This window comes from Pimephales promelas, chromosome 19 (assembly GCF_988280905.1).
Source record: "Pimephales promelas chromosome 19, fPimPro1.hap1.1, whole genome shotgun sequence".
NCBI lineage: Eukaryota > Metazoa > Chordata > Actinopteri > Cypriniformes > Leuciscidae > Pimephales > Pimephales promelas.
The window spans coordinates 17,648,038-17,663,409 of record NC_142787.1 but is presented as its reverse complement, the minus strand read 5'-3'; the positions used below and the strand labels follow the sequence as shown (position 1 = coordinate 17,663,409).

General features: G+C 36.2%; 1 protein-coding gene across 1 annotated transcript; it reads right to left on the bottom strand.

Moving 5' to 3' along the window:
- Positions 1–498: 498 nt before the first annotated feature.
- dcaf12 (DDB1 and CUL4 associated factor 12) lies at positions 499–13,642 on the bottom strand. The gene is made up of 9 exons (XM_039688183.2): positions 13,207–13,642; positions 8,923–9,213; positions 6,836–7,114; positions 6,589–6,649; positions 4,796–4,989; positions 4,615–4,680; positions 4,341–4,503; positions 4,042–4,220; positions 499–2,155 (listed from the first exon to the last, which is right to left on the bottom strand). Exons 1-9 carry the CDS (start codon positions 13,261–13,263, stop codon positions 1,997–1,999), a joined length of 1,449 nt encoding a protein of 482 aa, XP_039544117.1. The 5' UTR covers positions 13,264–13,642; the 3' UTR covers positions 499–1,996.
- Positions 13,643–15,372: the final 1,730 nt, after the last annotated feature.

Genomic DNA, 15,372 nt, shown 5'->3' with positions numbered 1-15,372 from the left:
CGCACACGTACACAACAAACAACACACTTTGATAATATACAACTAATGAATTAAAATCCAATTCATACATTTTATAACATCTTAAAGGATCATTCTATCATTATTAATCACCATTTGTACTAGTCCATTTCTGAAAGGATAACGTTATATTCTTTACGCTTATGGAGCTTAAAATAAAAGTTGTCCCTTTCTATTCATCTATTGAATTATGCTTCATTGTTTGGAGTGTTTGTACATGTATATTGCGGGTCCCTACAGATCATAATCGTGAACGAGCATCATCACAACCTATGGTCACAATCACTGATCTATTCCATATCACTATGACATACGATTTGCGCTCCCAGCGGTCAAATGAATCACTACAGTGCAGTGTTGCTCACAAAATGGCACAAACAAACTTTATAATAAATAATATATATTCTTTTTTCTCTCAATACGACTTATAAATTGATATTAAAGGTATTTAAAGCATAAAGACATGATGCAACGCCAGAATGGAAGAAAAATACATCAATAAAGTTTTATTCATTTTCTTTTTGAAGAATGTCTCATGTTACTGTTCTTTTGCTTGTTTTGTTTTTATATTGTACAATATCTTTACACTTCGGTAATCTGTAAAAACATTCAGGAAGTGTGTATAAAAAAGGGCACCACCAAAATAATGACAGATTAGTTCACTCACACACACGCACATATATCCTCTGACATTTACATAAACTGTATTCTCCCTCTATTAGATTCCAAATATGTATACATATACATTTTATATATAAAATACATTTTAAAAGTGATGGTTAATTTCTGCTTAATATATACCTGTTACTGTGGTCATTGTACTAACAATTTCGTGACAATTTCATGAAAGTTTCCATGTTAAAAAAGAAGAAAAGAAAAAAACAGAAAAAGAAAGAAAAGCCTAAACAAATTCAATCTGCAAAAGTCTTTCACAGAAAGACTCTGGAAAGGCAACAATGTCACACAATACTGCCCTGCCTTTGAGCAGAGAAGATAAGAAGCAACAATCCTAACAAATATGATTGTACCTGAACGTCATGAGTACTAGTGATGGCAACAATACAAAATAAATAAGACGTCTAAATGTCACAGAGGGAAAATTGCAATCTTGATGCGGGTGTGTGCGTGCGTTAGTACAGATTTAGCAATAAAAGAGAACACAAACTGTATCTGATTTCCTTCAATTGTCTCTCCCTGCCATTATTTTGGAAAACATAAGGGAAAAATGAAAACAACGGGCGAGTCTTCATTGACCGCTTTGTGATTCATGTCCATGTTTACTCCGTGCTCTTCATATAACTGCAGTCTTGACTCCAGCGTCCAGTACTGCACAGTGAGGTTACAGGTCAGGCTGTCCGTTCAATTTACCAAGATTCATCTCCAAATGCCGATTCTTAGCCTTTTCAGGATGCACAATGTCAGTCCACTGCGAGCCAAGAAAGAGGGCTGTTCAGCAGGTCTTTGAAAATCACACAACAAAAACTCAACACGCCATGTTTCTAGAAACCAATTTTTTAAAAATCAGCAAATGAAACAAAAATAAATCTTAAGCGTAATGCCCAGCGAGAGAGACTGTTAAATATTTTCATATATTTTTACACTATTCCACAGTTCTCAAAGGTTCAGGCAGTCAATGCTCCTCCATTTTCTTTCAGGACTCAAACAAACTTCTCGATCAGACATCAGCCAGGGTCACATCTCTGCTTTTTTCCTTTGCCGTTTTTTTCGTCACGCACAAAAACAGATGTGAATTCAGGAGTACAATAGGCAAATTAAAATGTAAAGACAGAAGAACAAGCACAAAAAAAAAAACAGCTGAGAATCACATCTATGCTCCTGAGTCCTTTGAGAAATAGAGGATGATCTTGGATATTAGCTAAACTGAAAGTAAAAAAAAAAAAAGAGTAAGGAGAAAAATGGAAGATGGCCTATAAGCCCATGGTATGTGAGAGCGAAATGGAGGGATGATGGACGGAGGTTAGCTCCAGAGGCCGGCGTAGTTTCCATGTAGGCCAGAACAAAGGGGTCCGCCGGCCACGAAGAGTTTGGTGCCGGAGTCGTCGTAGCAGTGCGTGTACACGGCGTTCGGGAAGGAGCGCACGTCGGAAAAGTAGCTTCTCCACGTTTCATCGTGATTCTGTGGGAGAAGAATCTGATTTTAGAAACGGTACAAGAACGTGACTGATATTACAAGCCTAATAAATACACATACATACACTACCATTTTGGGGTCGGTATGATGGTTCAAGTTAAATAAAATAGGTCTTTTATGTTCATTGGTGCTGCATTTACTTGATAAAAACATACAGTATAACAGTACAAAACATATTCTTTAAAAAAAACATCTCCCTTTGATTTGAACTTTGAGCGTTGTAACTTTGCAGATGTAGTTTATGCTCAAAGAGCAACATTACACACTAACTAAAGTTAAAAAAGTGAAATCATAATCATAACAACCCCATAACAACATTTCTTATTATTCAATGTTGAAAAAAGTTGTGCTGCTACTTTTGGAGAAATCATGATGCATTTTTTTAGAGCCTCAGACAGGGAAAATAGCCTCAGACAGGGAAATCAGGACCCTGATATATGGAGTTGTTCATTTTTGCGATAATGAGTGGCTATACTGTGCATTATCCCTTACATAGTTAAATTATTCAAAGTTTTAATAAAAGGGCAGCAAATTAAGTGGGTCAATTACACCAATCAAATATCAGTTATACTTCCATGTGGACTCCTGATTAATGCAGCAGACAGCATTTCTGCTTAATGAACTTCCATATGGTAAGCAGAGGCTGATGCTGCAGGCAACCGACTGCTAAAGTAAGCACTTTGTAAAGGAGCTTATATATAGACTAATTAATTGCAAGGTTTGCCCATGGTTAAAAAATTAGGTAGTGGGTTGGTGTATAAAGCGAAAGAAGAAAATAGCAATATTACATGTATATCAAATGATTATGAAAGTTCAAAATGCAAAATAATTGTTTGGTAATAGATATACTTTCTTTAAACAAATTAATACCTTTATTTAAGCAAGGATGGCTAAAAATGATCAAAAGTAACTAAATGTATACTGTTATTTCACATAAATGCTGCTCTTATGAACTTTTTATTAATCTATAAATGTTTATAAAGAATAAGTATAATGGTTTCCACAAAATATATGGCAGTACAACTGTTTTCAAAATTGATAATAATGAGAAGAAGAAATGTTTCTTGAGCAGCAAATCAGCATGAATGATTTCTGAAGGGTCATGTGACATTGAAGACTGGCGTAATGATGCTGAAAATTCAGCTTTGACATCACAGGAATAAATTACATTTTAAAATATTCCAAAATACAAAATAGTAATATTTTAAATAATAATATTTCACAATATTACGGTTTTACTGTATTTTTGATCAAAGAAATGCAGCCTTTCTAAGAATTTATATTAGAGCTCCACAACTAATCGAAAAGATCACAATCTCAATTCAAACAGCCATGTGATCATATTACCGAGCAACAACAAGCCAGAGAGAGCAGTTGACATGTATGAAATAGCTTCACACAGTTTTATTAACCACACACTATCTCTGTCTTCCAATAATTCAAATGATCACAGAAGTACTGAGACAAAAGTTTTTAGCTCAGATACAAACACTAATGTTTACAGTAGTGGACAAAATAGAGAAAATCACCTTTTGAAAGAACCTTGACAAGACTGTATCAATTACATAAGCCATAGGTGGCAACAAATGACTGTTAAAAATGTATTTGACATTGAATCATTCAGGTGAAGTCTTTAAGAGTCATTGAATCATTTATTTAAAAATCAAATTAATTAAACACTTTAAAATAGACAGCAGCAACTGACATTTTGTAAGAACCTCTTTTTTTAACTATATTTTTCCAGATTTATGCAGCTCTAATGTGTGTAAAATATAATAATAAACAATGGCCTACATCAAATAAGATAGTCTAATCAGTAAAATTTCAGCATGCAAGGCAGAGAGAATCATGGTCAAAATGGACAATCTTACCAGCCATCCTCTCCCTGTGGAGAGTTTAAGGATGCCCTCTGCAGTGCGATTCCGGTACCCGCCGGGTGTGCTGGATGGGCCATCCAGAAAACGCTGGGCCCTGATATCATAGAAGAGCAGGGAACCTTGGCCAGTGCCTACTGTCACTATGTGTTCATAGAAGCTCACAGAGCGGATACCTAGGAAATAATCATTAAAAAAAAAAAGAACACTGAACATCAGTTTGCTTGGCAAAATATAACTTTAACTTTGTCTGAATTATCTTGGAAGAAAAAAAGGAAAAAAAAAACCACACATACCACTGCCACGCTCCCTGGAGCTCACGGATTTGATGTTCTGAGTCGATTGCCGGGGGTCAAGGAAGGAAACGTGAGCCTGAGAGCCGACTGCATAAACAGACCAGTCCATCCCATACGCCAGACACACATTCTCCTTACAGTAAGGGAGTTTGGTAGAAAGCTCCTGAATTTAACAGAAGAAAAAAAACAGTCATGAGAAATCAAATATTGAGGTTGGCATAAAAAGCCAATATATGAGAGAGAAAAATACTAGTACTGATACTGGTAACTGTACCTTACACAGGTTGTCTTGTGCTTTCCACAGATGGAAATATCCATCTAGAGAAACGGCACCCAATTCCTAATGGATGAATGAAAAAGAAAAGTAGAATTGGAGAAACGGCGAGCTTGAATAACGCAAAAAGACAATCAATTTTGAGTCAGTTCAGCAATATGAGTCAAAGACAGCCGCTGACCTTATGGCTGTTGTTGAAGGCTAGTGCGCGCACTTTGCAGTTGTAGGGGTGGGTGTACTCTTTCGGGATGTCCTTGAGAGCGCGGTGAGAAATGTGGGAGTAACTAGGAACCCCTTCCACATTCTGCTGCTTCTCCGCTTGAGACAACACATCCTCTGATATCTCCCACAGACCCATGGAACCATCACGAGATCCTGCTCGATTAAACAAAAACAATGCATTCTCCTTTAATGGAACAGTAGAATCTGTAAACCATGTACAACATAGGATTGTGTACAAGAGATAATGTATAATTAATCTCAAAATACACCCAGACAGGGTAGTCAAAGAAAGTAGAGGGGTCTTGCATAGCTTTAAACAGGTTATTTGAGTGATTATGACTGGCTGGCTCATCACACAGCTAAAAACAAAAAACAAGTAGACAGTTAAATATTTTGAAAAGAATTGTTAATATGAGGAACAAGAAAAGATTACAGATAACTTCCAAGAAAAACTCCAGATAACAATTTAACATATTACCCCTCTTGATAAAAAAAAACATATAATTTTTTTTAATTAAGTATCAGACATGTTTTTCTGTCCTGAATGGAAGTGAAAAGCTGTGCAAAATGAAAAAAATTACAGGAATAATTAGAACATGCATATTTCAGTTCGCAGCCATGTGTAACAGATTTGATTTAATATTATATGATCAGCAGGACTGCCACATGAAACACAAAAAGTGCAATTCTGCTGACTGTCATGGCTGATATAATGGTGCCATTCACGTCACACGTGCTATGGAAAATATGATATTTTCCACTTGTGAACTGATATTTACCAGCTTTTGTTGTCGTAATTTGGTAAAAAGATAGAGATCCAGACCTGTTATTTAGCTAAAACTAATTTAGATTGCTTGAGTTAAGTCATCTGATACAAAAAGAAAATGATTTATTTTAAAAATTCATTTTCTATGTCCAATTCACATTTATTCTCGGAATTTTCATTTTTGAAGCTTTGCCCGTAAACATTTTCCGGACTTCCCCCAGTGGTGTCTTGGAGGGAATTTTAGACCAACTTAAATGTATAAGGGGTACCATTTAAAAGATTTACAGTGTAATAAATGACAAACAAACTCCATGTAGCAGATCATTAAAATCTCTCTGGGAGCAGGACTTAAGTATTTTGGGGGAGAATTTTTAGTTGTTTCTCAGAAATTCTCACCACAGAAATAGACCTCAACCCATTGACAGCTTTATTCTGGGTTCTTTCAGACAACGTTAAACGTAAAATCTTTAGAGATGGATAATGTTGCACTTTGCACACTGTTGGCTAGATGACTTATACTAATTAATTGGAAGCTACCATCTACTCCAACCTACCGTTAGTGGGTTTTTGACCTACTTTTTGCCATTGAAAACTTGAAAAGATTAAGTTTGGAGTTAGAATGAAACCTGATCTTTTCTTGAATCTTGGAGCCCATTTTTAGATTATTTTAAGGAGATGAGCTCTGGATCTGGACAAATCACATTACAGTTATGAGAATGAGTCATTTTCACATTACAGTTTGTTACTAAGAAATGCGTGCAAGGCTGTGCTAAACTGTAATGAAAATAATATCAATCTTAATGTTCCGGAACTAGGCCTCATTTTCTTCATCCAAAAGATCCTTTCTATTTCTTTTCTCCCTTTGGGTGAAACATGACCTGCTTGGGGTGAAATATGACTTGGCAATTCTTTAAATACACTCACACTTAATGTGTTAGGACACGGTGTTAAGTGTTTGCTAAAAACTGGATCTGCAAGCTTCTTACCTGAGACTGCCATGGTATCACTGATCCACGCAATGGAGAATATCCAGTCATTGTGCCCATCCTGTTAGAAATATAGAACCAAACTTGAGTCTTTAAATAACAGAATTGTTTTCACTTACGTTAGTCAAAGCTAGCCACTAAGAGCACTTTTACTCTTCCTTTTTAAAGAGCAAAAGGCTGAAGCCTCTAATCCATTTGACATTTACACTACTTGCACCAATAGAAAGGGAGCAAAGGGCGGACTCACATCCCCGACACAGACAGGGTCAAGTGTAGGAAGTCTGTACACTGCCAGGCTGTTGGGGTTGTCACCTCCAGTGGCCAGCAAAGTACGAGAGGGGTTCAGCTCTATGGCATGGATGCCACATCCCTGCTGGACATCCAGGCCACCGACTGATCCTGGATTTTGGAAATGGAAATGGCCTCCAACTCCACCCAAACCCTGGGATACATCTCCCCTGCCCTCTCTGTCTTTCAGCATGGGTATCCTGGTTATCTGTCCTGAAAGGACGTCCACCACAAATAGCTAAAAGAACAAGAACAACAGGATTAGTAAAAAGTCATCCTTGTAGGAATGCTGTGTCAAAAATAATTAAATCCACACACAAATAAAACATAAATAGATCAAATCTATCATGCTCTAAATTGTAGTCTGGAACATCTCAGAACCATGGTGAAAAGCATATAGAAAAACAGCTGGACATATTCTTTGTACTTTTGTGTCATATTGGAGCTTGACAGTTGTAATTCTCTTTCATTGTATGGAGAAACATGATGGACGTTTCCATACATGATGGACGTTTCCAACTATACCTTTGGAATAGGCACGTCTACCTATTCCAAAGGTATAGTTTAAAGGTGAACTATACCTTTAAAGCAATATTTAAGACCCCCTGTGATGAAAATCAAGTTTTTAATGTTGGAGTTTTTAAATATGCTTTAAGACAAATCATGTGCAATATGCCTTTCTAAGTTGTTCAAAGCATTTCTAAGGATAATGATTTTCAGAAGGCAGCCATCTGACTCTGAGATGGTGAACAGGAACATGGTTTGAACGTGTAACATTAACAAAACATTATTAGTTGTTGGCTGAAGTAGTCAAGCCAAAGGCTTATCATCGATTTGTAGAAATGCCTGTATAATTCTTCTTCTGAATCAGTTTCTGGTTCAAACATATATGGCTGAATTAAACCAGTATTTCCTCTTGCCATTGTGTAGCGTGTGATTGAGTGGAGGAGGAGACTAATATGCATATTTATGATTCCAAGCAAGGGTGTAGAGTTACGTTGAAGCTATTTTAGGGCATGAAAAAATTAATCTGACAGGAAAAAAAACATTTAAATATATAATTTTGGTGATCAAAGATGAGTTTTAAGGGGGACTTTAAATAAGTTAAACTCTATAAGAGCATCAATTTACAGGCCAAAATTATTTTTATTTTAAAATAATTGTTTCAATCAACAGCATGTGACAGTAGCTGTCAATAGAGCTTATTTAACCAGAAATATTCTATAGGGTGACGTGTGCCTCGAAAATCCTTTTGCAAACTGGTAGGGATAGTTATTTTGCTTACACGTAAGCTAAAATTTAAAATATTAATAAAAATGTTGAGATTCAAAATTTTTATTAATATTTTACATTTTAGCTTACATGTAAGCAATTTTGCTGTGTTTTTGTCATTAAAAAAAACCCGAATTGAATGAATATATATATATATATATATATATATATATAATGATTAATCGCATCCAAAATAAAAGATTGTGTTTACATAATATATTGTGGGTGCCCTGTGTATAATTATTTTGTATATATATATATATATATATATATATATATATATAAATACACACACATGCATGTATATTTAGGAAAAATATTATTTATACATAAAATATTTATATTTAATATAAATTAGATATAAATCTATATACAGTATATACATCAAAATATTTCTTAAATATATACAAGCATGCGTGTATATTTAGCCTATATAAAATAATTATACACAGTGCACCCACATATATTATGTAAACACAAACTTTTATTTTGGACGCAATTAATCATTTGACAGCCCTAATATATATATATATATATATATATATATATATATATATGTTTAATTAAATCTGGTATTAAAAGTAACTTGCATCCTGGTTGTGTGGGGAGTGAAAGCAAACGAGTGAAAGAAAGTGTAAACTGTGAAATAGAGTAAATGTTTTTTAAACATCAAAATTAACAGTAAACTTTCAAATATATCACGATTTAAATGTGAGGCAAGAACAGTACAGCACTGATAACATTACATGAAGTACTAATCATAAACCACCTCACCGTGTTGCATTTGGTTCCGCACACCACTTGTCTGTGGTTGAGCCATTGGGAAGCGAACACCTTGTTGAGGCGGCCAAGGGAGAACTCTCTCTCTCTCAGGATCCCGGGGATGCGTCCAGCGGCGAATCCGCGCAGACTCCGCTGGAAGCTCCACTCGTGCTGCTGCTGCGGGCGAAACTCCCTCCCTCTCACAGAACACACCACCGACCGCCGACTCTGCCACCAGTGCTGGGCATGACGCGCTGAGCTGGACACGCGGGCACGCTTCAACGCACTCTGACACCAGTCAAACTGTCAAGAGGGACAAAAAGGGGTGATTTTTTTACAACATGTTAAAAATCTAAATGAAAACAATTTACTTTCATAATAAATGTGATTTTAAAAAATGCTATAACCTATAACAAACTGTCATGCATTTACTAGCAGTAACTGATCATTTTCGATAGAGGTCAACCGATATGGTTTTTTTCACGCTGATGCTGATACCAATCTTTTGAAATCCGCGTCGGCCGATTAATGCTGCCGATTTATTTTTGGCCAATATTTGCTTGGTTTTTAACCTCTATTTGAAAGATAAAATGTAAAAGAAATGATTATTACTTAACATAGACAAACTTTCTCAACTAAAACATTTTATCCTCTCAAAAAATGTCCTGAAACATGTATTTTTGGTTTGTTTTGTTTGTTGACGGACAAAGACAAATGGACATAACCTAATTATCACAAAAGGAGAAAAAAAACTTTAAATTATTTAATTTTTTATATATAAGATTTATTATATTTTATTTAATTTAACTTCTAACAATAACACACATTAAATGCACCATTAATTGCACAACGCACCATCCGCCTGTTGTTCTTCAGACAACGGCATCTCACTGTTGGACATTTTAGTCTACAGTGAAATACAGTCCCATTTTACACTCTTTGGCCAGCATATTAACCATGTTTAATCCAGCTACTACGGCCAGTGTTGTGCCTGAACGCGTTCAATTAATATTTAGGTCTGCTGCTCACTTGGCTGGAAAATGACCCTAGCGGCAGCGTGCGTCAAACACGTGTTCCACGACAACACTAGGCTGCCCACAGATGCGCCTGCCTAATAATAGGCTTGATATACTTGGATATTGGCCGATGCCGATTATGTTTAAAAAATGCCAAAAATCGGCCGACTAATCGGTCTACCTCAAATTTTCGACATGGTTTCACAGACAGAGCTAGGTCTTAGTTCAATTAGGATATTTAAGTAGCTTTCATAAACGTGTCTTAGAAAAATAATGGCGCTGACATATTTTTAAGATGCATCACTGCAAGTCGCTTTAGTTAAAACAGCTCAAATAAGCATTTTTGTCTTTGCAAATGTGCAAAAATCACCACAGAATAAAACAAATATATTTAACTAAACAAAATAAATAAACCACTAAAAACTCAAATCAATCATGTTAAATGCTACAAATAAATGCAAGCATCACAACATTAAAAAAGTATATTTATTTGGAAGTTTACTCAAAATGTTTATTAGGCCGTGTGTCCACCAAAGTGTTTTTCCACGCGCCTCTGGCGTATGTTTTCAATTGCTTTCAATGGGAGCGCCGCTTTTTTTAAACGCCATGAGCGTACCGAGGCGCTGAGCGTTTCTTTCACGCTGAAGCGCCGAACGCCCTGCGTTTTTTACTGGTCGCTGGGAGTTGAAAAATTTTCAACTTTGGATAAAACGCAGCACTCATCACTGTCACTTTTTACCCAGCCAGTCAATCACAGTGGAGGAGGGGCGGGACTAATACCACACCGACCAACTGTCACAACATTCAACTGCTGCGGATATTCTGTATCTGATAGCAATGAAACGTCTCAACGGAAAAAAGCTGCCAAGTGCTCTCAAACGCCCAAAGCACAGCGTCTTCAGCAGAGCGTCTAGCGTTTTCAGCTGGCTAAAACGTTTTGGTGGACACACGGCCTTAGTGTTTACAAGAGTAACTTTGAGTGAGCATTAGATCCTCTTCATAAACCTTTAATTAATTAAAACCTTAATTTTACTTTACAAAAATGCTCTTTGGTAGTAAATTGCATATTATTGTCTCTCTCATTCTGATTATGTAACTTTTTTTCAAACAGAAACCATAAATTATGAGAAAAATCTCACAGGACATCAGGTTTAAGTTGGCTCCTTTGCAATCCAGCACTGTGTAGGCACTTTTGCAGCTTTTAAAAACAGCTTGCATTCGAAGAAAAACACCTGGTGGCACTGATAATCCATCACCTCACCCTGCTAATAGCACTCAAATCAAACACAATATATTGCACCAAAACGGCCAAACAACAAAAGTGAGGACATCCATCTTATGCTAACGCCAGATGGCAGACAAAGCGATTCTGTGCTCCCGGCAAGCATCGACAAATCAAATATAGCCATGACAGGGGTGTGTAAAACCAATGACTTGAAGTCAGCTCCCGTAGGCCCAAAAAACAGTGCGTGAGAGATGGAGACTCATTCATTTTAACGCTTGTTATTACCCCCTAAACAGCACTGACATCATAATGCTTATAATCAAGACATCATCACCCATATAAATAACTCTCGCTGAAATGACATAATCTGTCCTAGGCAAGAACACTGATGCGTTTTTCTACTCTAGTAAAGCTCTTCCAATCCCCCTTCAGGCCAGTAAACGTCAGTCCTATCTGACTGACCCAGATCCTAGCGGCCAAGTAGGTCAGAATAGGATCTAAGTCAAGACACATTCCCATTCACAAACTCTGCAAGTGTATCATTATCATACCAAAAGACCTTCAAGAGTGTTAAAGCTGTGGGAAAACTTCAAAGAATGGTGAGAATACACAAATAAACATTTTTAGAGTAATAAACCTGCAAACGGCTTAGATGTAACTGTCTATGTCTGTATATTAATTATGATATGAGAAAGTATTGAAGCATAAAAAAACGTTTCTTTAAATTATAGACTTTATGAACTCTGTATTATTGTATTGCCTGCATTATTATATGATATTTACAATATTATAATATTAAATTAATATATTCATATATTAATAATCAGTGAGATGAACATAATATAAATTCAGCACAATCATACTACTAACATCAATTGTTGAGGCCTATGATATCAGTGAAAAATTTTTAACGATTTTCTCTTCTAGATATGGCTGTCACACAGGGATACGTTTAGTGTTTAACCGACCTGTGATAACAGAAATAAACCAACAAAACCAAATAAGGAAAGCAACTAGGCCTAGTCAGTGTGTTTCCCTGAAGACCACCTTCCCCCCCAAATAGGAACTCTATCCTATCCTGTGAATCCACATCTACATCTAAAGGCCATAATAAGCCATTATTGGCTAATTATCAGGTCAATACTCAACAGATTCAAAATAATGTCACATATTCATCAGGAATATTGAAAACTAGGCGAGTTATTTTAAATGATACAAATTCAACAGCGCCTATATGACCTTGTTGAACTCATAGCGGGTGAAATATAGAAAGAAGACCTTCAGGATGAAGGTTGACTTTGATATTTCCTTATTATATAAATGTTTTCATTAAAACGTCACATTTTTGACAGAAAGTACAGACACATCTGAGAAATGTGGCTAAAATTCAACTCTTCCTGCTGTCAGGACATAGTATTAATTTTTTTAAAGACTACATATGAACGTTTTCTTATGTTTAAAATCTATTTAACGTAATTATATAAAACATGTAATAAGTGAAGAATTGTGGCTTATGGTTATATCACAATAAAGAGACAATCGAATACATTGATACATATGTTAAGAACATTAAATGTTGATATTGTGTAGCAAAAACACATTGTGTTATTGATATTTCTCATCTTAATGATGAAATAATGGAACTATACTATAGCAGATCGCAGTCCTACTGGGCGACAGCTAATGCTGTCTATCTCTTGCAGGAGTATTATCCTGTAATCTAGAGCAGGATTAAGACGTACTCCGACAGACAACCTCAATGTCCAATGCAACTGATAAATGATTACACATTAATAAACCAGCTCACCAATGCCAGATCAATGTCAACAACAACTAAGTTAACAACCACACCATTAACGTTAGCATTTAGCCAGCAGACTGATGCTAACATTGGACTACAATCTGTTCCTGTTCGTAAACGGTCACAGTTTCTGCTTTACATTATACGTGGTAACCATCTCATATCTAACAAGAGGTTAGCATGTGGCTGCATATGATGTTTTTGTTGGGTATAAGTGATGTCTGTTTTTGTTGTTTTTTGTTTTTGTTTTTTACCTGTTGTTCCTTGGGCTCCTCTGCTTTCCTTTTCCTGCTAACTGTTTTTCTCGCCATAGCCCGACACGCAGAGTTCCCTCACCCACATGGAGGGTAGCAGCAACGCTGGGAAGTGGATCATATAATGGCGATGGGGTTATTTCGGCGGCCTCTGGGCTGGTAAAGCGGCGCGACTAATCGAATCCAACGGAGTCGCGTCGGCCGAGGATGAATCGAATAACCGCCCGACTCTGTTTTAGTGGCCGATCCACGATCCGTTTGATTGAGATCTTTTTCAGGGCAGGATTGTTTGTTTTCCGTATGTGTGGAGGAGCTACAACGGTACAGCTGCCCCTCCCCTGTACCGAGCTCACTTTAGTTTTCACCTATCTTCTTTCTCTCTCTCTCTCTATCCGTCGTTCTCCTGACAAAACGCGTCATCCGACAACGTACAGCGCAGTCGCACTCTAGTCAAACATCAACAAAAACAAGGTCAACTGTACGCGTGCGCGACGGTTGCGTGCACGCGCACGCTCTACCTTCTGACGTTTTCACGGCCATGGTTTATTTTCTGCTTGTAAATGATTTAAGGGTAATATTAATGTTGTATGTTTTGTATACTTTGTATACTGTTGTTTTCATTTGAGCAATAAAAAAAGAAGCTTGTAAATGATTTATTTTGCTGTAGTTATATATTCATTGTTACAGTTATGTGCTTTTTTTAATTCCACAAAAAATATGACATGCTTTTTTTAATTCCACAAAAAATATGACATGTGCTAATGTACATGTATCATGTCATTTTTATTATTATAATTGGCTCAATTTGGCTGGATAAAAATAGTCATCAAATTCAAGTCAACATTACGTTGTATTTGGTGGTCGTTATGTTAAGTTGTTAAATGTTATGTACATTTATAGACATAGTAATCGTAGTAGAAAATTATTTATTCTTTTAAAACCTAAAGTCTATGATTTATTAGTGGCCTCTCTAAGTCAAATTATATGAAAGTAGATCATTGAAATTGACCTGTAACTTATTAACTTTTATAATGAAATATATAAACATTATATAAGCTTTTAATACATTTGTAAGAGGAAAATAAAGTACTAAACTTTGTTTTAAAAGGATGACTGAACAGTGAAGGAAAAGAGGAAATAAGTGTCCAGCACCTCATGAAGTTGGTTGAAAGAAAGTCCAGTGTAAAAAATCTACAAATCTACATATTATATTTAACTAATAAAAGTGTGGAAATTAGCATTACTGAATGCCCTCCTCTCTAATTATTGGTTAATATCTGAACGTGATGAAGATGTTTCCCCAGTGTCAGCATTGCTACTGGCTGATACACAATATGCTGTTCAACATGTGGGGTGTGACCTTTTTCTGTACCACTGGAAGTTTCACCATACCACCAATCTGTGCATTATAAACACCAGTGCAGTAACTGTAACAGACACTTTTTTGAAAAGAAGATTCAGTTTTATCATACTGAAGTCTGATATCATTTTAAATAAAAATAAACATTTTAAAACACTACACTTTTAAGAGCAACAGATCTGTCTGTATATACCGTCAAAACAAAAGCCCTCTTTTCTACCTGTCCATCAGGTTCAGCACATTTCCCCATTTACAATTATAACAATAGATCTGCATTTGAGCGCTGACTAACTCCAGAATGCTCTTTGTGATGCATCCAGCAGTGGGTTTGCTCTGTTCTTTTCAGCCTTTTCTAGTCTGTTCAGCTTAGATTGAGGAATGCTGACACAAAAAGTAGATAAGGAAGAACCCTGTTTACTTTATTTGAATAATCAATCCTATGTGAACCTCTTGAAATCTGCCAAGAACATATGCAAGTGGTCATATTTCATTAAAAAATATGGATCAAGACAATTTCACGACTATATATATATAGGGGTTGGACTAGGAAACTGAACACTTTTCAATATATTGTTGGAGGTTTCACGCCTATATCTTGCTAGGGCTGGTGGCCAATCTTACATTCCACCATAAAGTGGAGTAGTGTGTGAAGGTTGAATTAGAAGAGTAATAGCATGCTGTACATCAAATTTTGCAATCCACACAACATAATGGGAGACATATCAGAGTTCAAAAGAAGACGCATCTGTGACCAGGACACCAAGTCTTTTTGGTGAATTGAGAGCTGTGGTATGCAGGGTAATGTC

What these genes read in the sequence shown, in the direction of transcription:
- dcaf12 (XM_039688183.2), bottom strand. Translation starts at nt 13,263, where the DNA reads ATGGCGAGAAAAACAGTTAGCAGGAAAAGGAAAGCAGAGGAGCCCAAG. An exon ending in GCGGAACCAAATGCAACACG is followed by an intron (nt 7,115 to 8,922) that starts GTGAGGTGGTTT and finishes TTGTTCTTTTAG; the next exon opens with CTATTTGTGGTGGACGTCCT. An exon ending in TGATACCATGGCAGTCTCAG is followed by an intron (nt 4,990 to 6,588) that starts GTAAGAAGCTTG and finishes TTAATCGAGCAG; the next exon opens with GATCTCGTGATGGTTCCATG.